The sequence below is a fragment of the Leucoraja erinacea genome, chromosome 7, assembly GCF_028641065.1.
Source record: "Leucoraja erinacea ecotype New England chromosome 7, Leri_hhj_1, whole genome shotgun sequence".
Taxonomy (NCBI): domain Eukaryota; kingdom Metazoa; phylum Chordata; class Chondrichthyes; order Rajiformes; family Rajidae; genus Leucoraja; species Leucoraja erinaceus.
The window spans coordinates 65,473,431-65,499,300 of record NC_073383.1 but is presented as its reverse complement, the minus strand read 5'-3'; the positions used below and the strand labels follow the sequence as shown (position 1 = coordinate 65,499,300).

The following is a 25,870-nucleotide window of genomic DNA, read 5'->3' as shown; positions in this document are numbered from 1 at the left end:
GTTGTTTCTGTGACAATATATCTCCCATTTCCTGATGTATACCAGATATTGTTTCTTGGTGGAGTGCCTGTGAGCCGCTGAGATAATGTTCAATGTTCGGTCCGTCAGTCCCAGTTCGAGCAGAGGTTTCTTTAGACTCTACAAATTAATGTTTGTTGTATTATGACATGGATGGCTATCCCCAGTTACGGAATGAACCAACAAATCTGGTCGTTTCAGGATGGTGATACATGGTTCTAACACCATGTCGAGTATCACAGGGAACCATGGTTGAGTAGGCCAATCGGGCACTACCAAAATACCAGATGCCGAGTCTTGTATTTTGCGTAATACCTGACTGATGAGGCAGAAAGGAGGGAATGCATAGAAAAACAGGGTCTGGTTCCCAAGAAACATAGTTTGGTAACTGGTGATTGAGTCTCTGGTGTTCCATACCGTACTACAATATCAGCAAATACTTTTATATCCAACATCCATTCGATGTTTTCATTGAATTTGCGTGACCTGGTGCCTGCCACTGAATTTAGGTTACCTGGTAGGTAAGTAGCTGATATCCAAATATTTCTCTGGATACACCATTGCCAAATTGTATTAGCCAGATTGTCACATGATGTCGATTTGATTCCACCCATATGGTTAATATATGCCACCCCGGTGGTATTGTCAATCTGTAGTCTAACATGCTAGTGATATATTCCAGAACAGTATGACTTTAGGCCATAGAACACACCCAACGTTTCCAGGTAGTTTATGCCATGTGTCTGTAGTAATGATGCCTCCTGTGCATTCCATCTACCTCCACAGATGGAGATGGAATTGGTAGCAACCCAACCAAGTGCACTGGCATCAGTTTGTAGCACCACTGAGGGGTTGCTGATAATGATGGGGCTGGAACAATGCCGAATGTTATCCCTCCACCATTTTAATTCCATAATTGCTTTGATTGGTAGCTTAATTGGTCTGTCGAAATGACCAGCATTAATTTTGAATGCTTGTATTTTTGCCCTTTGTAAATTTTGATAATACAAAGGTCCAAATTGTGTGGCTGAAAAAGCAGCCACTATTTTGCCAATCACCCTTGCTACCAATCTGATAGATGGTTCACTGATGTCAACGAGGTTGTTGCAGGCCTCAGTTAAGACTGTAGCTTTGTCCTTTGGTAAAGTCACCGACATGTGAACTGAGTCAATAGTGAACCCCAAATAATCCATTATGGTGGAAGGCGTTAGTTTAGATTTAACTGGATGGATGATAAACCCCAATTGTTTGGTGGCTGATACAGCTAGTTTGGCTAATTCCAAAGTTTTGCCCATAATTAATATGTCATCTAGATAGGCCATGATCATATGTTTTTGTTTCCGAAGAAACGATAGGGCTGGTTTCAAAATGTTTGTAAACAGCCTGGGGGCTGATGTTAATCCATTTGGTAGAACTCTATACTGCCGGTGCTGCCCCATCCAGTTGAATTTTAAATAACGTCTGTGGTCAGTCCGTATAGGCACTGAATAGTAAGCATCTTTTAAGTCGATGCTAGCCATGAAGTAGCCTTTGGAAATCAATTGTTTGGCAGTAACAAAGGTTTCCATTTTGAAATGAATATATTGCACACATGTATTCAATTTGGTTAAATCTATGATGATGCGACAACCACCATCTTTTTTGTTTTTGGTAAAGATATTAGACACAAATTCCAGAGAATCGTGTTGGGTTTTTTCCAATTACCCCCTTTGCATGAAGTCTCACCAGTTCAGCATGTACTTCTAATTTTTCTTTTCGTGAAAATACGAACGTTCGGTTCGGTACATGCTGACCAGGGGGGCTATTTTTGTGCACAAATTCAATGGTATATCCCTGGATATTGTTTAGGATATAAGTGTCTGTAGTTAATGTACTCCATGCATCCCAAAAGAAGTGTAATCTTCCACCGATATGTGTATTATCCACACTTACTATAATTTGTAAGGGACCAGACACACCTACCTCCATGGTTACCAGTGGAAGGTTTACTTCTTCCTGTGTAATCTTCGAGGAGGTTGAGGCGCCGGTGTCCGAGTTTAGGTTTGGGGTTTGTGCATTTTCCACGAAGGCCGGTCTGGGCGATGGCCTAAAAAATACCGCTGTCCTGTATGCCCGGCCTTTGAGCTTTCACCAGCTTCTCTTGTTCTGCTGGTGGGTGCGTAAGGGTGCTGTCTTTGGCTGTGGGAGGTCCTTCCTGTTGTCGCCTTTATGAGCCCCAGGGTTTTTGCCTCCTCATCGAGCTCCTTAACCTGCTTGGACAGGTTTCCCCAAATAATATTGGTGGCTTTGTGTCTCCAGGTTTGCACAGACCTGCAAATTTTGGATATAAGACAGGTCGGATGGCACTCTTTCTGATACTATTGATTTCATACTGCGTATTGCAGAATAGTGCCAGTGCATCCTGTTGTTCTTGCGACATTTCCTTCCCATCCACTGTGCGAGCGAATGCTGTGATCCCTGCTGTTAGTAGTTTTAATATTTTCTGGAGCTTGACATCCAGGCTTCTAACTCCTGCTCCGACGTGTTTTCAGATACAATTACGACTGGAACATTCAGGGATACGCAATTTCCTGGTGCCAGATATTTGGCAGTGGTGTCCATCACAGCCTGTTCCTGTAGTTGCTTGAATGACAGGAAATCAATGCTGGCAGCAAGTTTCTGTTCTAGGTTTCGTCCAGTCTGATCCGGCTGTATGTAGTTGGACACCATGTCCAGTAGATTTTCTCCTTCCTGCACCCCCTGCACACTTATAGTGTGTTCGGCAAACCTCTCTTTGGGGTCAGCCCAGAATTGACCCCCAGTACTCCCCTCTGACGTGGGAGATGCACTGCGCAGCCCCACGTAAGGTGCTGTTGTTAGATGTTATGTATGACCCATGGTGACTAGACTCCATCTCCCGGAGTCTGTCACGTTGGAGCATTTGCTCCACAAGCCGCTCCATCCGGCTCCAGCGCGCACGGTCGCTGGCCGCTCGCGGCTCCTCAAAGTCGGACTCATCAGTCAACGGCTCTGTTTGTTTTTTGTTTTGCCTTCCCGCCCGGCCGCGGTGTTGATCTGGCCGGTGCGGAAGCTAAGTCGGGCACAGCTGATCCCATTACGGGTGATTCCTGTGTCGCCGGCAGCTGCTGGCTGCCCGCAACTCCACGGTCCTCCCCCGCCAGCTTTGTCGCAGCTCAAGTTGACTTTTTCGATTTATCCATCGTTTCCCCACCTGTGAAACAGTATGGGAACAATAATGACCGCAGAGTACCACTTACCTGTCGGTCCCGGCTTTTAAACTTGCCGCTGCGGGGGAACGTCGTTCCACCCCGCCTGTTGTTTCGCAATGCGTGTAGCGATATGACACGCATGCGTCCTGGCGGGTTCTTCACGTAGTCACTCACGTGACTCCGAAGTAAAATTTACATTTATTTATCACTAATCAGCTGAAACCTCATCCAACTTCAGAGATATTTTCTGTTGTATTTCTACTGTGAAATTAACCAACATAAAGAGCATGTACCAGATACATTCTCAAAATCTGCCCTCTTGTAATGCTATACTTGGGGTCAAGGAAAAAAGCATTCACGTCGCGGCCCTGTTTCCACCAATCTTTCCACCACCACGCACAAGAAGCGTAAGACAGACACCATTGTGCAGATGCTGAGAAGTGAGTTCAGCTCTGGCTGAACAACTTCTAATCTTGTATGTGGATTCAATAAGAAGTAGTGCTGTACTTGAAATGATTTAATGTTGTTTGCTGATTGAACAAATTGAGTCAAATGCTAAATGCTTTTAGGTAGGAGGAAGATATTGCAGTGAAGATAAGAGAAGGCACCTGTCAGGGTGGAAATCGGCAGCACAGGTCATGAAATGTTTACATGCATTTTAAGTGATTTTTGTCATCAATATAATGGACAGAGGGAGATGGCCTGAGTAAGAGCAGGCAAAGACTGAAAGACAGACATGGCTTGGATCCATGCAGGTTTCCATAGTAATCTCTCTGAATTGAACAAGTGGGGTGCCGTTTAAGTAGGAGTTGTCCATTTCCAGAAAATGTTAAGCCAGGCAGATGGGTGTGGTGGTGGAAGGAGAGTAGTTATGTTTCTACTTTAAAGATGGAGATACAGAAGAATTGGACATTCATGGATAAATCTTCACTCCATCTTTTTACCATTCTGAGCAGACTGTTCTCTCCCTCCTCTCCTTGGTTCATGCTTCAAACTCCAGTACCCATACCACACACTCTATTATGCTACTGCAGGAGACACAACACTTCTCCCCTACCCACTATCCACCTTACCGTGACAACTTAGGTATACACCTTGTCTGGGGGGCGTTGCTTCTGTTCCCTCTGCCTTTCATCCTGTCTGCGACTTTACACACTTATTTTCCCCACTACCTATTTTAAGAGGAATCAAGACATGCATTATTTCGCTCCCCATTGCTGTTGCTGAACGTGTTGGGTGCTGTCAGTATCCTTTGTAATAAAGAATTGCAGCATTTGCAGCTTTTTGCTTTGTATAGATATAAATTATTTGCAACCAAATCACAATGGTCAAAAAGTCAACAAAAATGTAATATTCAAATGTAATCATGCTGCCCTGAAAAGGACTTTGAGACACGTGCTACTTATTTTAGAAAGCTTAATTTTAAAATCTGTGTTTACAATAAAGATAACTTTATATTCAGAGATGGACATCAAGTGCTACTCAGCTAAAAATGCTCTTTGGTCTGCCCAAAACTTGTAGGCCTGCCAGCAAAACAAGTTGTTAATCAGAGAATGTTGCCGACTGGCCCATTCCAGACTGCAGGAGCACATGCCGAGGGACTTGCTGAAGCTTGGTGCAGCCAAGTCTCATTTGTGTGGGACCAGTCTAAAATCCTTCCCCTGCAGGACATTGAGGAGCAGAGTCTGGTTGGGACACCCCTCAAACTAGGGAAGGGATATCAGCCCAGGGCACCACGAGATTGGCAAGGGTGCTTGGTATAAGGATAGCTGCTAACACTGCTGAATATGACACTAATGAACTTATAGATGCTGAGAATGTCAGAAGCATTTTTGCAGTTTTTGTGTTGCATATATTTTTTATTCTGAATAAAGTTTATTTTTGGAAATAAAAACATACCGTGATGCTCACCATTGATCTTGAAGAAACCTACCCATGAAGATAAAGTTTTCTATACTATGTACATTCTCCTCAGTTTTCCTACACCAGTTGGTGCCATTACGGGAAATCCTAGTCTTCCACAAGTGGGGTCATCAAACTGGCTGCACAGCCTCACATTTAAAGGGGGCACTTAATTCATATTTTAGATAATTAAAAAAGGAATATATACACACAAGATTGATAGAGCAGTTGAAATAGCAAACATTTAAAAGTAATAATTTCTTTATTCAAAACCTTTTCTGAAATATTTGAGAGAGTTGCAAACCACATATAAAATTAGTTCTATAATGGGGCATTTTTTTTACTGAGCAGTAATTATATTTTGGTGCAACATTACATTTTTAGAGCTCATGTAATGAAATACATTTAAGGTATTTTACAGTGATACTAATTCAAAAAGTACTGAAGTTCACATGTATTCATTAAAGTTAAAGATTTTGCTGAAGAATGCCGCAAAGTGCAGTCTTGAATGCAGTGAATTACAGAGCATTTGTGATTTTAATTGTACACATGCCTACTCGAGAAGTTGCTGTAACTGGGTTTGCTTTTAGAACAACTGCAAAGGCTTGGTCTATATGTTTTCAGGTTAAATTAAACAACCATAGAATTTTACACTGAAGATGATCAATCCATCATTGTGGTGCTCCAATCCGTCTTTAATTCAATAACCGCTTCACAGAAGCTTTGGCAAATCAGAAAATTCCCTTGACCAATTTGGCACAGAGGAAAACAATTGAATTAAAAATCCAGACTGAGTTGGAAATTGCCTTCCATTTTCTGGGTAAGAGGTTCAAACAAATAAATCAATATACAAAATTGATCTGCTGTGCTTGTCATTTAGTGTGAAAAAATGCAAAGACTGCCTCCAAATACACAATGTAAGCAGTTATGGTCCTTGGAAACGGCAAAGGATGTTAAAAAGAAAACCTCTTCATAGGGAAAAAAACAGTTAAAAGGATGCCTGGTACACTGCATTAGGATTCCTATTTGATCTTGAAGTGTTGTTAAAGAATGGCTCCACAAGCAGAAACTCAAGTATGAGTGACCAGTTTTTAATTGTAAAGTAGGTGCAACATTATTAAAAATGTTACAACACTGCACGACCTGTAATGTTCACAATATTTACAATTACTGTCCTTTACATGAAACCATAAAACCTTTAGAACTTGCATGGACTGGAACAAACTAGTCCTATCATCCACATAAATGCCATCAACTAATTAAAATCAAGTGCACAACATACTTTACATGTTCTACTAATGTAAAGTATACATGTGAGAAAATACAAATCAATGTCAAAACAAAGAGCAAAGTTGGTCATTACAAGACAGTTCAGGAATAAAGCAAAGAAAAGCAAAATTAAATATGAAAGCGCACATTTTTGATGGATAAAACATTTGTTTTGACATAAAACAGCAAAAAAGCTGATTGATAAGAAAACACAGACAATACCATTAAAACAGTACACACCCATCAGAATGGTGAAAAGGTGAGGGAATAAAGACTTAATTTTACATGAAGTTTGCATGTAGGACTGCAGGAGACCTCCATGCCATTGCACAAAGGACAGAATTCTAAACAGAATAGAAATGAACATTGGTGGTGTGAAGTGTCTGTCATAATCAAGTTATCACATAACCATGCCTCATCTGCTGTTAAATACAAAAACAGCATCTTGCATATAAAAGCTTTAAGCGGCATTTTTATTTATCCTCTTTACACTGGTAATCTCTTGTATGTGTACTCAATAGAAACCAAATAATTTTGTACACTATTTTGTACAAGAAAAAGATAAACTGTGCATTAAGTATGCTTGTACATGACAACTTTATACAGTATTTACAATTTGATATTACCATGAAATTTTGCATAATCTATATACACATGAAAATTTGTCAGAAACATTTGGACTATTCAGTTTTTGATATTCTTGATTTTCTTTTAGTATTGTAGAAAATGTCAATTTTTAGGCAAGCAGTAGATAAACTGTAACCATGATCTCACAAGGTTTCTGATGAGCTATCCAGCATATAATCTTTGCTCATTATTGAAGAAACACTGTACCACGGTTCATTAGCACCTTGTAGCGTTGTGGATAACTAAGACTCTATATACATACAGTTCCACCATATAACTATAATCAGTGATGAAGACATTGAACGTTATCTAGAAATTTTTCGCCTCTTGGCTTTTGGTGACTTGACTTGTCTCTCCTTCTGTTGTGTCTGATGGACCTGAAAAATGCAAAATAAACTACAGATTAACTCAATGAAGTGCAGTACATTTCCTGAATGATGTTTAAGATACAAAATTATATAAAGATAGAAATTTGTATATCAAGTTTTTAATTATTTTGGTGGCTGGATTACAGTCGTGATCAAAATCTTTGTTTATTGGGGCCTATTCTCAATTTGGACATTGAATCAATAATTCACTGCCAATGGTTCTCAAATTAATTTTAAGATGGTCGCATTGCTAAAATTATGATTTCAAATGTTCTGCAGATCACAGAATAGGCCAGGCAACACAAATCAGCAGAGCATTCATATTCTGTACTCAATAAAACTTCATTAAGAATTTCTTGATTGCAGTTTAGCATCCAAGTACAAATTTCTAATGCAAACATAAAACACATTTCCCTCAAATCTGATTCATTAAATTGTCATTTCATTATGGTTAGAAACATTTCGGAATTTATTCACTTTGTTGTAATATTTATTTATATCCTCTTTTTATAACTAAATTGTTGAAAGGATATTTCAGAGTGCAAAATAAAAATCCTGAACATTTATTTCATCCATGTTTTGGATATCTTGATCTACGCAAAACAAGTCTAAAAAATGTGACACTTACCAGAATTAAAATGTAAATAGGGTACACAAAATATCTGCTTAATATGACACAAATATGTGTTGATTTCGTAACACAACAGTATGTTGGCAGAGAATGAAGCATAGGTAAACCCTTTCAAAGGGCAATAGAATGATGTGTGTGGAGTACCAGTGATTTAGTTGCACACAGCTCATTTTCATGAAGTCTGTTCAATCCATTTTGTAGATTCAAGGCTACAGCATGAGTACCATGAATCACACAGGAGCAAAACACTGATATGAGGGAGATAATGCTTGGGTGCATTGCGATTGTGAAAGGAATCAAATAAATACAAATACTTTCACATTATTTTTCTAGGCTTGGAGCCAAAAGATATCTGAAACAAACAAACATGGATTTCAGAGAAGACCAACGACTTGTTTACTTATTAGCATCAAAATTAGCCGTTAAAAATTCAAAGTATTACATTGGAACATTTATATTCATAAAGACAACTGGCCTTCTGCAAACAAAGATCTTGAGAACCAAGAATGAGGAGAATGGAAAAAGAGACAAAGTGTGGGAGTCGCTGAGTTACACCAGAACTGTGTGTCCTTTTTGCAAACTGGCATCTGTCGTTCCTTGTGTCTACAATGAGGAGAATTACATGTTTGCTTGCTCTGGTGAAATCAATTGAGGCTGGCCATCCAATGGAAATAGTTCAATTAAATGTTTAATGCATAAACCATTGAAACTAATAGACATTCACTTGATGTAACATTCTATCTAAACGATTGTTCTGTCAATAATGCAACTTCCACTCAAAACGACATCACAAATATACGAGGTTGCACTGTTAGGAGTAGAGCTGTGTCAAACTCACAAATTTCTGACAACAGACAAAAAATGCTGTAGTAACTCAGCAGGTCAGTCAGCATTTCTGGAGAACATGGTTAAGTGATGTTTCAGGTCAGGACCCGTCTTCAGACTATAAAACTCACACCTGTGTTCACCCATTGTTGGCCATTCTCTGTCCTGCCCTTCCTTTTTTTTTAGCTTTCTTCCCAGCTCTCCTGCAAGCAGTCTGAAGAAAGGCCCCAGCCCAAACCATCAACTACCCATGTTTCCAGAGATGCTTCCTGACCTGCTGAGTTATTCCAGCATGTTCTTTGGTCTAAACTTGCACCTGTAGTTCCTTGTTATTACATCACATGTTTCTGACCCGGAGTAAGCTAAACTATTAATCCAGGATGGCCGAAGTATTGAACCTGCTTTCTTAATTCAAATCCTATACACAAATGATCCAGCACAACACAAAAACAGCTTTGTTAGTCGTACCTCAGGTAGGTTTGTGCAGCATTTTGTTTCAGTCACTTTGCTATCTTTTAGAAGTATAAGTGGTAACTAAACGACCAATACTATTCAGACTTACCTATAAAGTAACTTGAGGAAATTACCACGAGGCATCTCCTTCAATGGCTAATGTATATATCTATATCTATCTTCTATCTATACATTACTAAGACTCTGATCTTGTTATCTTCCGGTTTGTGTGGTCATTCTATTTGCAAAAAAACGGTACACGATAGCGCTCCGTTTTCCCACCACCTTACTCACACTGTTATCCTGTACTGCGATTGCACCAAGTTTCGTTCCAATTGGTGGCCTAATGCAAAAGTTAGCGAGGTGTAAAAATCGCGCATGCGCACATCAATCTACTCCCCTGCCAGTCGGAGCCGCGTGGATTGATTTTTTCTCCTGTCACTCCGCGGGACAGTCCGCCCCTTCCTGCGCCATCGCGTCTTTACTGGAGTTGAGGGAGTCTCTGGATGGCCGGCGGGAGGTTTCCATCACGTCTTTACTGGAGCTGAGGGAGGCTCTGGATGGCCGACGGAGGTCTCCAACCAGACACAATTTTCGGAGGGACCGGAAGTGACACAATATTCGGAGGGAACGGAATCTGCCCAACCCGGCCTGGCCCAGAGTAGGAGATGTCGGCAAACGGAAAAAGGAGACTCTGGAGGAGAACGTCCAGCGATCACCGCCCGCTGTGAGTCTTCCAGCCCCTTCCCCTCTGCCCCCCCCCTCCCCCGTGATATCCCCTCTCCCCCACAACCCCGTCCTTTCTCAGAGCTCTCTCCCCCCCACCCCCCCCTGCCCACACCCTCCCCCAAGCCTCCACAACCCCCCCTCTCCGGCTCCACAATGCTCGATCCCCCCCCCCCCCCCCCCGCACAGCCCCCACCCCTTCCCCACACCCTACAACCCTCCCTCCGTTGCGTTGGGGGACCAGGCCTCCCATGTGACTGGGACCCTATGGGTCCCACTTAGTCTAGTATCTGAATACAGAATTCTCAGGACATTCTTCCGTTAAATCTGATCAAAATGATTTCAACAGTACTATAAAGTTTGAAAAATGTTAGAATTGGACATGTCAACATCACATGCCAACAGCTCCACATAAAAATAATTCTGAATACAAGAAAGACTCCCCTTTAGGTTCAAGCCCAATTATATTCATATTCACCAGTATCATATTTTGTCTTTTAGAGTTGGTACAGTGGAACTTATATCTAGCAAACTTGACTAAGCACAAATAAACAGAAGTACATCAAGATGCTGCGGCTCAAATAGATTGTATCATTGCCTAACAATTTTTGATTACTACACTACAATCAGGGAAGGTACCGTAAGTATTTTAAATTTCAGCAAATATTTCTCAAAAGACTTCACAGTATGAGTAACATGTCCCACTGCTACCAAAATGAGGCACTATACATCCAGTTTACAGGTCAGACAGAGCATACGTTTGAACTTATGTTCCTTAAATGCATTTTCCGTACTTTAAACCAATATCATTGGTACTTTGCATTTATATGGAAACATTCGCAATTTTCCAATTGACTTACCATGTAACTGAATGGAATAATATTCCCATTATGACATAATTTTTCACATTTTGAAAGCCCAAGTGCTGATCTTTCAATTTATAGTCCAGATGGTTCAGGGGAATGTTGCAAATCACAATTAATTAAATTACTGTCTACACACTTCCAGATCACAACTTGCTGCTTTCTCAGTTTCACCAATTTGCCAGCTAATCTTAGCTTTTGATTTGGAAGAGTGATATATTGGGATATTTTTGCTGAGGAACAAAAGCTTGTAATATCGAAGAAATTAACAATGCTTAAAGAACTCCTCTAAAATACTATATGAAGCAAAAATAAACAAGGAATACAATCACGGAATACCCATTCGGAAAATTCTCCGATTTCTTTCAGAATTTTAAGAAAAGGTAGAAACATTAAAACCTAAAAAAGTTGCTGAAAATCTGAAATAAAAGTAGATAATGCTGGAAAAGTCAGAAGGTCGGACAGCATTTGTAGAAAGAAAAGCAGAAGATTTCAGGCTGAAGATACTCTGTAAGTAATGGGAAGAAATAGTAAGATTAAACGAGGACTTACCAGTTCGAAGTTTGATCGTTATTTTATGAGGAGTACGTTGAGGGAATACGTGAAGAACCCCGCCAGGACGCATGCGTGTCATTCTTCAAAGCAGCGGTGTGAAATCACAGATAACTGTAATGACTGAACATAGTAAGATTATAGAAGAAAATACCAGTTGAGTATATGATTAAGGGTGGGAGCAGAGGGCACGTATTCCCTCAACATACTCCTCATAAAATAACAATCAAACTTCGAACTGGTAAGTTCTCGTTTAATCTTACTATTTTACTTCGGAGTCACGTGAGTGACTACGTAAAGATTTCAAAGCTCTGTGATTTCATGCCGTGGAAACGAGTCCATGCATCACATCTGCCTTAATTGACCGTGGGAGGAATTGTGTTAACATGTTTAGACATGAATCCAACATGGAAATCCATGATAAATTGTTAACAACAAATTATAGCCCCTATTTATGGGGTGAAATTATATTACAGAGCTTAAAATTGGCTCTGCAAAGTTCCAGTTTAACTACTGGTTTGTGGTAGAATAGTTGGAACATTTTCCCCTGATCCATCCTGCTGTCTCGAGGATTTGGTTCATTGGTACATCCAACTCCATAGCTGCCGATGTAGTTGCAGCCCTGGTGGAATAAGATTTGAATATGTTAGTATCCACCCCAGCTGTTGTTAAAACCTGTTTCAGCCATCTGAAAATAGTTTGAACCAACATTTTTTTGTGGGTTTGTTTGTGGCTGATTAGTAGTGCCATCTCATAGCCTCAGATGTTTTTGGTGTTCTCCATATAGAACAATAATTGTCTTATTATACAGAGACGATATCTGTAGGGTAATCCCTAAATTCTATTTTGAGGCCTGATGATCCCGGTCTGTTCTGTTTGACTAATTCGTAATATGAAACGTCATATTCCTGTTGAAGAAGTCATATAGTCCAGCCTTAACTTATGTACGACTGTACCCTTAGTGCCGTGACCAAAGCCATCAGCATGACTGTTTTGTGCGTCAGTCTTATGCAGGGACAGAGCTGTTTCTGGAGACCAATTCCGTAGCAACGTTAGGGCAATACTCATATCCCATTTAGAGAGTACCTGGTTCTTGGGGGATAGATATTAAAATTTCCCCTGATAATTTTGGTTACCAGGGGTGAGTCCCAACAGAATGATGCTCTGATCCTCACCATAGATATGTTGATAGGGCACTTCTGGCGCAGTTAATGGCACTGTAACTGAGCCCCTCATCATAATGGAGGCCTGCCAGGAATTTGAGAACAGACGTTATGTTCATCAACTGAAGGTGATGTTGTTTCTGTGACAAAATATCTCCCATTTCCTGATGTATACCAGATATAGTTTTTGGTGGACTGTCTGTGGCCCGCTGAGATAATGTTCAATGTTCGGTCCGCCAGTCCCAGTTGCAGTAGAGGTTTCTTTAGGCTCTACAAATTGATAGGTTTGTTGTTTTTGACATGGATGGGTTCCCCTGTTACAGGATGAACCAATAATCTGGTTGTTTCAGGATGGTGATGCATGGTTAAACCCCATGTTGAGTATCACAGGGAACCATGGTTAAGTAGGCCAATCGGCACTACCAATTAACAGACGCTGAGTCTTGTTGTATTTTTCGTAATACCCGACTGATGATGCAGAAAAGGAGAGAATGCATAGATAAACAATTGCCCCCTCAATGCAGTGAAAAGCATCTGTCCCTGCTGTCCCAGGGTCTGGTTCCCAAGAAACACAGTTTGGTAACTGGTGATTAAGTCTTATTTTGTAGAATTTGCGTGACCTGATGTCTGTCACTGAATTTTGGGTTACCTGGTAGGTAAGTAGCTGATATTCCAATATTTCTCTGGATACACCATTACCAAATTGTATTAGTCAGATTGTCACTCTGTAGTCTAACACGCTGGTGATTTATCCCAGAGCAGTATGACTTTAGGCCATAGAACGCACCCCACATTTCCAGGTAGTTTATGCCCAGTGTCTGTGATAATGATGCCTCATGTGCCTTTCATCTACCTCCACAGATGGAGATGGAAATTGGTAGTACCCCAACCAAGCACACAGTCATCAGTTTGTAGCACCACTAAGGGTTTGCTGATAACGATAGGGTTGGAACAATGCCGAATGTTATCCCTCCACCATTTTAATTCCATAAGCTTTGATTGGTGGCTTATTGATCTGTCGAAATGGCCAGTATTAACTTTGAGTGTTTATATTTTGCCCTTTGTAGATTTTTGGTAATACAAAGGTCCAAATTGTGTGGCTGGAAAGGCAGACACTATATGCCAATTATACTTGCTACCAATCTGATAGATGGTTCACTGATGTCAGTGGGGTTGTTGCAGGCCTCAGTTAAGACTGTAGCCTTGTCCTTTGGTAAAGTCACCGACATGTGAGCTGTCAATAGTGAACCCCAAATAATCCATTATGTTGGTAGGCGTTAGTTTAGATTTAACTGGATGGACGATAACCCCAGTTTTCACCCAATTGTATGGTGGCTGTTACAGCTAGTTAGGCCAACTCCAAAGTTATGCCCACAATTAGTATGATCATATGATTATGTATTTGGTAGAGCTCTATACTGCCAGAGCTGCCCCATCCAGTTGAATTTTTTAAAATAACGTTTGTGATCAGTCCGTGTAGGCACTGAATAGTAAGCATCTTTTAGGTCGATGCTGGCCATGGAGTAGCCTTTAGAAATCAGTCCTTTAGCAGTTACCAGTTCCCATTCTGTACTGAATATATAGTACAATGTATTCCAGCCAATCGTGTTGGGTTTACCCATTACCCGTTTTAGACAATTCAATGGTATATCCCTGGATACTGCTTAGGATATGTGCTGTAGTTAATATACACCATATCCAAAAGAGTGTAATCTCCCACCAATGTGTGTATTATCGACTTCCTATAATTTGTAAGGGACCAGACCCACCTACCTCCATTGTTGCCAGTGGAAGTTTGCTTCTTCTGTGTTGTTTTCGTGGAGGTTGAGGCGCCGGTGTCTGGGTTTATTTTTGGGTTGTGGGTTTGTGCATCTTCCAGAAAGGCCGGTCTGGGCTATGGTCTAAAAGACCACTGTCCTGTATGCCCGGCCCTTGAGCTTTCACCAGCTTCGCTTGTTCTGCTGGTGGGTGCATAAGGGTGTTGTCTTTGGCTGTAGGAGATCCTTAATGTTGTCGCCTTTATGAGCCCCAGGGCTTTCCTAAGTCCTGCTCCGACATGTTTCCAGATGCTATTTCCATGACTGGAACATTCAGGGATGCGCAGGTTCCTGTTCCAAGTATTTTTGCAGTGGTGTCCATCGTGGTCTGGCTGTATGTATTTGGACACCATGACCAGTAGATTTTGCCTTCCTGCACCCCCTGCACACTTGTAGTTTTGTTCGGCAAAACCCCTTTTCAGGGTCAGCCCAGAATTGACCCCCCAGTACCCCCCTCTGACGAGGGAGATGCACTGTGAAACCCTACAAGAGGTGCTGCTGTGGGTTTTACATAGTGCCCACAGTGACTAGACTCCATCTCCCGGAGCCTGTCATGTTGGAGCTCGGCTCCATAAGCCGCTCCAACTTTCTTTTCCATGTTGGAGCTCGGCTCCATAAGCCGCTCCAACGGGCTCCAGCGCTCACGGTCGCTGGCCGCCCAAAGTCGGACTCATCAGTCAACGACTCTTTTGGTTTCTTCTTGCCTTCCCGCCCAGACGCAGTGTTTAATCTGGCCGGTGCGGGGGCGAAGTCGGGCACAGCTGTTCCCTTACGGGTGATTCCTGTGCCGCCGGCCGCTGCTGGCGTCCGCAACTCCGCGGTCTTCCCCCGCCAGCTTTGTCGCAGCTCTGGTCGACTTCTTTGCTTTGTGCATGTTTCCCCCACCTGTAGAACAGCATGCGAACAATAAAGACGGCAGTATCACATACCTGCAGGTCCAGGCTTAAAACTTGCCGTTAAGGGGGAACGTCTTCCATCCCTCCTCCTGCTGTTTTGACTTGTCAAAGCCAACGGCTCCGTTCTGTATAGTCTCCCGCCCAGCCATGGTGTTTAATCTGGCCGGTGCGGGAGCGAAATCTGGCACAGCCGTTCCCTTACGGGTGATTCCTGTGCCGCCTGCCGTTGTTTGCACAGCTCTCCATGTTTCCCCACCTGTGAAACAGTATAGGGAGAATAAAGACCGCAGTTTCACTTACCTGCAGGTCCAGGTTTAAACTGTCGCTATGGGGGAACGTCGTTCCACCCCGCCTCCTGCCGTTTCGATTTGTCAAAGTCAACGGCCCCATTCTGAATAGTCTCCCGCCCGGCCGTGGTGTTCTGGCCGGCGCGGGACCAAAAGTCGGCACAGCTGATCCCACTTACGGGGCTTGTGCCTTCAGCTGCTGCTGGCTCCCGCAACTTCGCGGTCCTCCCCAGCCAGCTTCACTCGCAGCACTTGTGGACACTATTTTGTCCAGCTTCCCCCCCCCCTGTGTAAAAACAGCACGGGGACAAACACTACCGCAGAGTAAATCACACCTGCAGGTTGCGGTTTCAAACTTACCGCTGCGGGGGAACGCTCCACCCCGCCTGTCGTTTCGTAAGCGTGAAAGCGATATGACACGCATGCGTCCTGGCGGGGTTCTTCACATAGTCACTCACGTGACTCCGAAGTAAAATTTAATTCTAATTTTCAGAAAAGATGTGGAGGGAGGGATGGTTTGGACAAAGGAAATTTCTGATGGGGTGAGAATGGCCATGGTGACAGCTGTTGGTGGGGGGAGGAGGTGAAACAAAGAAAAATATAAAATGCTGTGATATGGAGTCGAAACTGAGGTAACTGATTGGTGGACAAGGAAAAACAGAGTTCAATGTTACAGATATCTATCGATGATCTGGTCAGATCATCAGCTACAATCCGGTTGGTTCTGATACAATCTGGTCAGGTCCCACATAGGAGATTAGTGGGCAAAATTATGGCACATGGTATTGGGGGTAGAGTGCTGACATGGATAGAAAATTGGTTGGCAGACAGGAAACAAAGAGTAGGGATTAAAGGGCCCCTTTCGGAATGGTAGGCAGTGACTAGTGGGGTACTGCAAGGCTTGGTGCTGGGACTGCAGCTGTTTACAATATACATCAATGATTTAGATGAAGGGATTCAAGGTAACATTAGCAAATTTGCAGATGACACAAAGCTGTGGACTGTGAGGAGGATGCTATGAGAATGCAGGGTGACTTGGACAGGTTGGGTGTGGGCAGTGGGCAGATGCAGTTTAATATGGATAAATGTGAGGTTATCCACTTTGGTAGCAAAAACAGGATGGCAGATTATTATCTAAATGGTGTCAAATTGGGAAAAGGGGAAATACGGGATCTGGGGGTCCTTATTCATCAGTCAATGAAAGTAAGCATGCGGGTACAGCAGGCAGTGAAGAAAGCAAATGGAATGTTGGCCTTCATAACAAGAGGAATTGAGCATTGGAGCAAAGAGGTCCTTCTGCAGTTGTATAGGGCTCTAGTGAGGCCACACCTGGAGTCTTGTGTGCAGTTTTGGTCCCCTAATTTGCTGAAGGACATTCTTGCTATTGAGGGAGTGCAGCGTAGGCTTACAAGGTTAATTCCCGGGATGGCAGGACTGTCATATGCTGAGCGAATGGAGCGGCTGGGCTTGTATACTCTGGAGTTAAGAAGGATGAGAGGATATCTTATTGAAACATAAGATTATTAAGGGTTTGGACACTCTAGAGGCAGGAAACATGTTCCCGATGTTGGGGGAGTCCAGAAACAGGGGCCACAGTTTAAGGGTTAAGCCATTTAGAATGCAGATGAGGAAACACTTCTTCACACACAGAGTTTTAAGTCTGCCTCAGAGGGCGGTGGAGGCCAGTTCTCTGGATACTTTCAAGAGAGAGCTAGATAGGGCTCTTAAAGATAACGGAGTCAGAGGATATGGGGAGAAGGCAGGAACGGTTACTGATTGGGGATGATCAGCCATGATCACATTGAATGGCGGCGCTGGCTCCAAGGGCCGAATGGCCTACTGCTGCACCTTGCCATCCTGCACCAAGGACATTCTTGCCATAGAGGGAGTATAGAGAAGGTTCATCAGACTGATTCCTGGGATGTCAGGACTTTCATATGAAGAAAGACTGGATAGACTTGGCTTGTACTCGCTAGAATTTAGAAGATTGAGGGGGGATCTTATAGAAACTTACAAAATTCTTAAGGGGTTGGACAGGCTAGATGCAGGAAGATTGTTCCCGATGTTGGGGAAGTCCAGAACAAGGGGTCACAGTTTAAGGATAAAGGGGAAATCTTTTAGGACTGAGATGAGAAAAACATTTTTTACACAGAGAGTGGTGAATCTCTGGAATTCTCAGCCACAGAATGTAGTTGAGGCCAGTTCATTGGCTATATTTAAGAGGGAGTTAGATGTGGCCCTTGTGGATAGAGGGATCGGGGGTGTGGAGAGAAAGCAGGTACAGGATACTGAGTTGGATGATCAGCCATGATCATATTGAATGGCGGTGCAGGCTCGAAGGGCCGAATGGCCTACTCCTGCACCTATTTTCTATGTTTCTATTGTCTATTGATACAGTGAAAAAGTTGAATTTGATGGAGTTTACCTTTACGTGCCCGTACAGTTGTAGTGATGATCCTCAAACTTGCAAAGGGCAATGTTAGAACAGGGAGGAAGCCTCGGTGAGAGTGGGAAAGAGAACTAGTTACAGGTAACTGAAGCTCACTGCAGGTTGAACACTGGTGCCAAGTAACATAGTCACCCAATCTGTGTGGTTTCTAGTAAGTATGGAAGACCACATCGTGAATACGGTACACTGGATTAGAGGAGGTGCAAATGAATGCTGAGACAGTGTAGTGCAAGTCAGCAACTGCAATTTGGTAATAAGAATGGTGTTCCAAGACAACATGCAATATTACACTGAAAGGTTTAAAGGTATGATAGTATTAATTAAAAATCATATGTTTTTATATTTTTAAATGTTAATGTTCAATTAGTTTCAAGCACAAGCCACAAATTTCGTTTGCACCCTGTTGAAGTTACTGCTCCTATTACCTTGTCCAAGCAAGATACAGAATAAATTTGCCTCCGCATCAACATGTGGATGAATGCTTACAAACTGATGCGAATCACCTTATTACACTGCAATTTTCCACATCATCGGATAATTTTCTGATTCAATATTTCTTTTCTCTCAATTTTTTAATAACATTCTGCAATCCATGTTTGTCCAAGTAATCATGAATTTTGTCCCTGATTTTTGCATATTGTTACTAGAAATCTACTGACCACCAACAAGGTTTATCACATTTTTTTTTTTGAAAATGCACTTTTATACTTTTAAAATCTATGCTGATAAATGCTTCATCGATTGTAATCATGTATTGTCTTTCCACTGACTGGTTAGCACGAAACAAAAGCTTTTCAATGTACCTCTGTACACGTCCCATAAACTAAACTTAACTACATTTTGGCCAAGGAGTGCAGTGGCACAAGTGTGGTGGACATAGGAAGAGGAGACCTTGTGTTACAGTTTTAATCTTTGCAGGATAGCTTTCCCTAAATAATCCAAGTCTTTATTGCTCTGGAAACCCCATTTTGAGTCTTGCCACTGAATTGTGCAAGAATCAAATATCTATTGGAATTATATTTGATAACATATTCATAAACTAAATTCTGTATGATACTTCAACTTTCATGGGAGGAGATTGTTAATTAAATCATTGAAAATTAAACTGCGACGACTGGAAAGTACAACTATGTAAATGACACTGTAGTTAAAAACCAGACAATTAGTGAATTCAACTGAGACTTACTTTGAAAATTCAATTAAATAATTATTTCATTAAAGAATTGACTGATTTATGTTAAGAATAGTAAATTGAGATTGATCTGATTTATAGAATACACAGAAGGTTCAGAAGCTGGAACCCGAGGTTATTACACCCTTTTTCAAAATAACCATATAACAATTACAGCACGGAAACAGGCCATCTCGGCCCTACAAGTCCGTGCCAAACAAATTTTTTTTCCCCTTAGTCCCACCTGCCTGCACTCATACCATAACCCTCCATTCCCTTCTCATCCATATGCCTATCCAATTTATTTTTAAATGATACCAATGAACCTGCCTCCACCACTTCCACTGGAAGCTCATTCCACACCGCTACCACTCTCTGAGTAAAGAAGTTCCCCCTCATATTACCCCTAAACTTCTGTCCCTTAATTCTGAAGTCATGTCCTCTTGTTTGAATCTTCCCTATTCTCAAAGGGAAAAGCTTGTCCACATCAACTCTGTCTATCCCTCTCATCATTTTAAAGACCTCTATCAGGTCCTCCCTTAACCTTCTGCGCTCCAGAGAATAAAGACCTAACTTATTCAACCTATCTCTGTAACTTGGTTGTTGAAACCCAGGCAACATTCTAGTAAATCTCCTCTGTACTCTCTCTATTTTGTTGACATCCTTCCTATAATTGGGCGACCAAAATTGTACACCATACTCCAGATTTGGTCTCACCAATGCCTTGTACAATTTTAACATTCCATCCCAGCTTCTATACTCAATGCTCTGATTTATAAAGCCTAGCATACCAAAAGCTTTCTTTACCACCCTATCTATATGAGATTCCACCTTCAAGGAACTATGCACGGTTATACCCAGATCCCAGTGTTGGGTAAATTGAATGGATTAAAGGCCGATAAATCCCCAGGGCCAGATAGGCTGCATCCCAGAGTACTTAAGGAAGTAGCTCCAGAAATAGTGGATGCATTAGTAATAATCTTTCAAAACTCTTTAGATTCTGGAGTAGTTCCTGAAGATTGGCGGGTAGCAAACGTAACCCCACTTTTTAAGAAGGGAGGGAGAGAGAAAATGGGGAATTACAGACCAGTTAGTCTAACATCGGTAGTGGGGAAACTGCTAGAGTCAGTTATTAAAGATGGGATAGCAGCACATTTGGAAAGTGGTGAAATCATTGGACAAAGTCAGCATGGATTTACGAAAGGTAAATCATGTCTGACGAATCTTATAGAATTTTTCGAGGATGTAACTAGTAGCGTGGATAGGGGAGAACCAGTGGATGTGGTGTATCTGGACTTCCAGAAGGCTTTCGACAAGGTTCCACATAAGAGATTAGTATACAAACTTAAAGCACACGGCATTGGGGGTTCAGTATTGATGTGGATAGAGAACTGGCTGGCAAACAGGAAGCAAAGAGTAGGAGTAAACGAGTCCTTTTCACAATGGCAGGCAGTGACTAGTGGGGTACCGCAAGGCTCAGTGCTGGGACCCCAGCTATTTACAATATATATTAATGATCTGGATGAGGGAATTGAAGGCAATATCTCCAAGTTTGCGGATGACACTAAGCTGGGGGGCAGTGTTAGCTGTGAGGAGGATGCTAGGAGACTGCAAGGTGACTTGGATAGGCTGGGTGAGTGGACAAATGTTTGGCAGATGTAGTATAATGTGGATAAATGTGAGGTTATCCATTTTGGTGGCAAAAACGGGAAAGCAGACTATTATCTAAATGGTGGCCGATTGGGAAAGGGGGAGATGCAGCGAGACCTGGGTGTCATGGTACACCAGTCATTGAAGGTAGGCATGCAGGTGCAGCAGGCAGTAAAGAAAGCAAATGGTATGTTAGCTTTCATTGCAAAAGGATTTGAGTATAGGAGCAGGGAGGTTCTACTGCAGTTGTACTGGGTCTTGGTGAGACCACACCTGGAGTATTGCGTACAGTTTTGGTCTCTAAATCTGAGGAAGGACATTATTGCCATAGAGGGAGTGCAGAGACGGTTCACCAGACTGATTCCTGGGATGTCAGGACTGTCTTATGAAGAAAGACTGGATAGACTTGGTTTATACTCTCTAGAATTTAGGAGATTGAGAGGGGATCTTATAGAAAACTTACAAAATTCTTAAGGGGTTGGACAGGCTAGATGCAGGAAGATTGTTCCCGATGTTAGGGAAGTCCAGGACAAGGGGTCACAGCTTAAGGATAAGGGGGAAATCCTTTAAAACCGAGATGAGAAGAACTTTTTTCACACAGAGAGTGGTAAATCTCTGGAACTCTCTGCCACAGAGGGTAGTTGAGGCCAGTTCATTGGCTATATTTAAGAGGGAGTTAGATGTGGCCCTTGTGGCTAAGGGGATTAGGGGGTATGGAGAGAAGGCAGGTACGGGACACTGAGTTGGATGATCAGCCATGATCATATTGAATGGCGGTGCAGGCTCGAAGGGCCGAATGGCCTACTCCTGCACCTAATTTCTATGTTTCTATGTTTCTATGATCCCTCTGTTCAACTGTATTCTTCAATTCCCTACCATTTACCATGTACGTCCTATTTTGATTTGTCCTGCCAAGGTGTAGCACCTCACATTTATCAGCATTAAACTCCATCTGCCATCTTTCAGCCCATTTTTCCAAATGGCCTAAATCACTCTGTAGACTTTGGAAATCCTCTTCATTATCCACAACACCCCCTATCTTGGTATCATCTGCATACTTACTAATCCAATTTACCACACCTTCATCCATATCATTGATGTACATTGCAAACAACAAAGGACCCAACACATATCCCTGAGGCACCCCACTAGTCACCTGCCTCCAACCCGATAAACAGCCATCCACCATTACCCTCTGGCTTCTCCCATTCAGCCACTGTTGAATCCATCTTGCTATTCCTGCATTTATACCCAACAGTTGAACCTTCTTAACCAACCTTCCATGAGGAACCTTGTCAAAGGCCTTACTAAAGTCCATATAGACAACATCCACTGCTTTACCCTCATCAATTTCCCTAGTAACCTCTTCAAATAATTTAAGAAGATTAGTCAAACATGACCTTCCAGGCACAAATCCATGTTGACTGTTCCTAATCAGACCCTGTTTATCTAGATGTTTATATATATATTATCTCTAAGTATCTTTTCCATTAATTTGCCCACCACTGAAGTCAAACTAACAGGTCTATAATTGCTAGGTTTACTCTTAGAACCCTTTTAAACAATGGAACAACATGCGCAGTACGCCAATCCTCGGGGACTATTCCCGTTTCTAATGACATTTGAAATATTTCTGTCATAGCCCCGGCTATTTCTACACTAACTTCCCTCAATGTCCTAGGGAATATCCTGTCAGGACCTGGAGACTTATCCACTTTTATATTTTTCAAAAGTGTCAGTACTTCTTTTACTTTGAACCTCATAGTATCCATAGCTACTCTACTAGTTTCCCTTACCTCACATAATTCAATATCCTTCTCCTTGGTGAATACCGAAGAAAAAAAATTGTTCAATATCTCCCCCATCTCTTTTGGCTCTGCAGATAGCTGTCCACTCTGTCTCTCCAATGGACCAATTTTATCCCTCGTTATCCTTTTGCTATTAATATAGCTGTAGAAACCCTTTGGATTTACTTTCACCTTACTTGCCAAAGCAACCTCATATCTTCTTTTAGCTTTTCTAATTTCTTTCTTAAGATTCTTTTTACATTCCTTATACTCCTCAAGCACCTCATTTACTTCATGCTGCCTATAATTATTGTAGATCTCCCTCTTTTTCCGAACAAGATGTCCAATTTCCCTTGAAAACCAGGGCTCTTTCCAATTTTTACTGTTTCCTTTCAACCAATGCGGTTTAAATCAGGTAACCACAGAGCAGTCAGCTTCACCTGGGTGGTAACTTAAATAGTTATGTGGATGGACTAGATGCTTAGTTTCTTGGAACAGAGGAGGTGGAGAGCAGATCTGATGCAAGCATTTAAAATTATGCAAGTTCCAGACAGCAAAGGTACGATAAAATATTTACACAGGGGTCGAGAGCCATGCGGCATAACATAATGATGGCAAAAGATCAAAATATTAAATGATTAAAAAAAAAAAGTGTAGTTTAAAGATGTAGCACGGAAACAGGCCCTTCTGGGCTGCAAGGCAAGAAGTCTCCTACAGCACCAACGTACTGCCACTTAGGTCTTGAATGCACCGCAGGAGTTGTAGTGTTACCAGATTCATTTGTAGCATTCAAAAGGAAGCTGGATGTAACTGAAAGGAAAGAATCTGCAGGGCATGGGAATTGAAACAACTCGACTTAGTCTTGCACAGAGTGGTATGAAATTGAAGGACTGGTCACCTTCTCTACTCTATCCATTCTGTGATTCCACTCCAAGGCTTTAATCACAGTTGGTGACTGGTTCATGGCATAAACTGTTGGTCATCTTGGCAAATAGTATATTACAGAAAACTATTATTTTTCCATAATGATAATTGGGCTCATAGTACAGGTGCACAACCTTTTATCCGAAAGCCTTGGGACCAGACACTTGTCGGATTTCGGAATTTTTCGGATTTCCGAATGGAAGATTTTTAGCGTAGATTAGGTAGGTAGCGCGTAGGTAGGTGGCTTGAAAAGTCTGGAGCGGCTGCCTCCTCCCCGGAGACCGGGGAATCATTGTAAATCATTGCTTAAATGTTAGTCAGTTAGTTTGGAGGGATTTTATGTGGTGGGGGGGGTGAAGGGGGAAACTTTAATTCTTAGTCCCCTACCTGGTCGGAGAGGCGGGGAGCAGGCAATGCCTTACCGGGTCGCCTGTGCAGTAAGCTGTGGCCGCCGACTCCCAGCATCGCGGAGCTGGGAGCTGCGGGCGTCCGGCCGCGGGCGGCGCCGGTTGTAGCTCCGACCCCGGCAACTCTACCCCTGGCTGCGCGGCGCTCCAAATCCAGCGCCGGACGCCCGCAGCCCCAGCTCCGCTATGTTGGGCGTTGGCGGCGTCGCAGTGCTGGGATACCAGCGGGGAGCAGATGATTCATTACCGGGTCGCAGTGCAGTAAGCTCCGGAGCGCTGTGGCCGCCGACTCACAACATCGCGGAGCTGGGGGCTGCGGGCGTCCGGCCGCGGGCCGCGCTGGATTTGGAGCCGCGCAGCCAGGGGTAGAGTTGCCGGGGTCGGTGCTACAACCGGCACCGCCCGGGAGTTGGCGGCCACAGTGCTGCGGAGCTTACTGCACGGCGACCCGGTAAGGCATTGCCCGCTCCCTGTCTCTCCGACCAGGTAGGGGACTAAGAATTAAAGTTTCCCCCTTCACCCCCCCCCCCTCACATAAAAGCCCTCCAAACTAACTGACTAACATTTAAGCAATGATTTACAGATGTTTAAGTGTCTCCCCGGGTTGACCTAGGTTGACCGTGGGTCGTTTCGGGTCAGGTTTGGCACCAAACGCGAGCTTTGGTGTGCAGACGACATACTGGAAAATATGTCCGGTTTTCGGAGTTTTTCGGTTTCCGGAACTCCGGATAAAAGATTGTGCACCTGTACTGCAAACCTGCTAAAATGATTTGCTGGACTTAACTATTAAAAAGTTAAAACACTGAGAACATTTAAAAAGTAATGCAAGCTCGGTTTAAAGGAGAAACTTGCATTAATCCATATTAAAACAATGTTTATTCTATTAATCGCTGAATGTATAACACATGACATGAATTGGATATAATACGATTGATGAACTAGGGGCATTATTTGTATTGCACGGTCCAAATTGGTTATAATATGATTTGTTTAGAAATTTACAAGCAGAAAAAATCTCCTGGGGGGGGGGGATGAAAGTAGTTTAGGAAAACAAAATACAGGTTCCATGTAACCTCCCTGCAGTTATCAGAGACTGGATAACACAAAGCTGAGTGGCGGAGTGAGCTGAGAGAAGGATGCTATGAGCTGCAGGGTGACTTGGATAGGTTGGGTGAGTGGGCAGATGCATGGCAGATGTGATATAATGTGGATAGATGTGAGGTTATCCACTTTGGTGGCAAGAACAGGAAGACAGATTAATATCTGAATGGTTCAGAAAGAACTGCAGATGCTGGAAAATGCTGGAGAAACTCAGCGGGTGAGTCAGCATCTATGGAGCGAAGGAATAGGTAACTTTTCGGGTTGCAAGGGAATCCCTTGCAACCCGAAAAACATTTTTCATTAATTTTTAAAACAAACCTGTGAAATAAGTAAAGTTTTCCCAGCAGAGCTTCAGAGGCAAGTTTGTGAAGTGAATTAAGTGATTTGAAGACAGCCAGACAGCCATGCCGATGTTTGCTGCCGGCGGCATTTATGGTGGGAATTAATGGTCTGAACCACTATGCCAACTATTTGGAGATGGATTTGCCAGCTGCTGTGGGGTTGCAACTGGTCTTTTTCAGGATCAAGTAGGGCATTTCCCTGGGCATTTGGGAAATTGGAGGGATGGATGGGGAAGAATGTGCTGGCTGCTGCAGGGAAGTATTTTTCTGGTGGGTGGAAATGGGTCAGTTCCATGTGCCTTCTCTTTCCACCACCCAACAATCATGGGCTGGATCAACAGAGTAGAGCTGGGTGCACAAAGCAGGCTCAATTGCTGACTCACTGAGTCAGTGAGGTTGGCCAGTGACCATTCTGTCCATGCCTGCTAGCTCTC

The 25,870-nt window shown here is 42.7% G+C and overlaps 1 protein-coding gene across 5 annotated transcripts in view; it reads right to left on the bottom strand.

The window, feature by feature from the left end:
• Positions 1-6,202: 6,202 nt before the first annotated feature.
• mbd6 (methyl-CpG binding domain protein 6) overlaps positions 6,203-25,870 on the bottom strand; it is a 211,044-nt gene continuing 191,376 nt past the window's right edge. For all 5 annotated transcript variants that reach the window (XM_055638685.1, XM_055638684.1, XM_055638686.1 and 2 more), the window contains one exon: positions 6,203-7,402. In XM_055638685.1, coding sequence (XP_055494660.1) covers positions 7,331-7,402 — 72 coding nt within the window. In that variant the 3' untranslated portion in view covers positions 6,203-7,330. The remainder of the gene's footprint in view (positions 7,403-25,870) is intronic.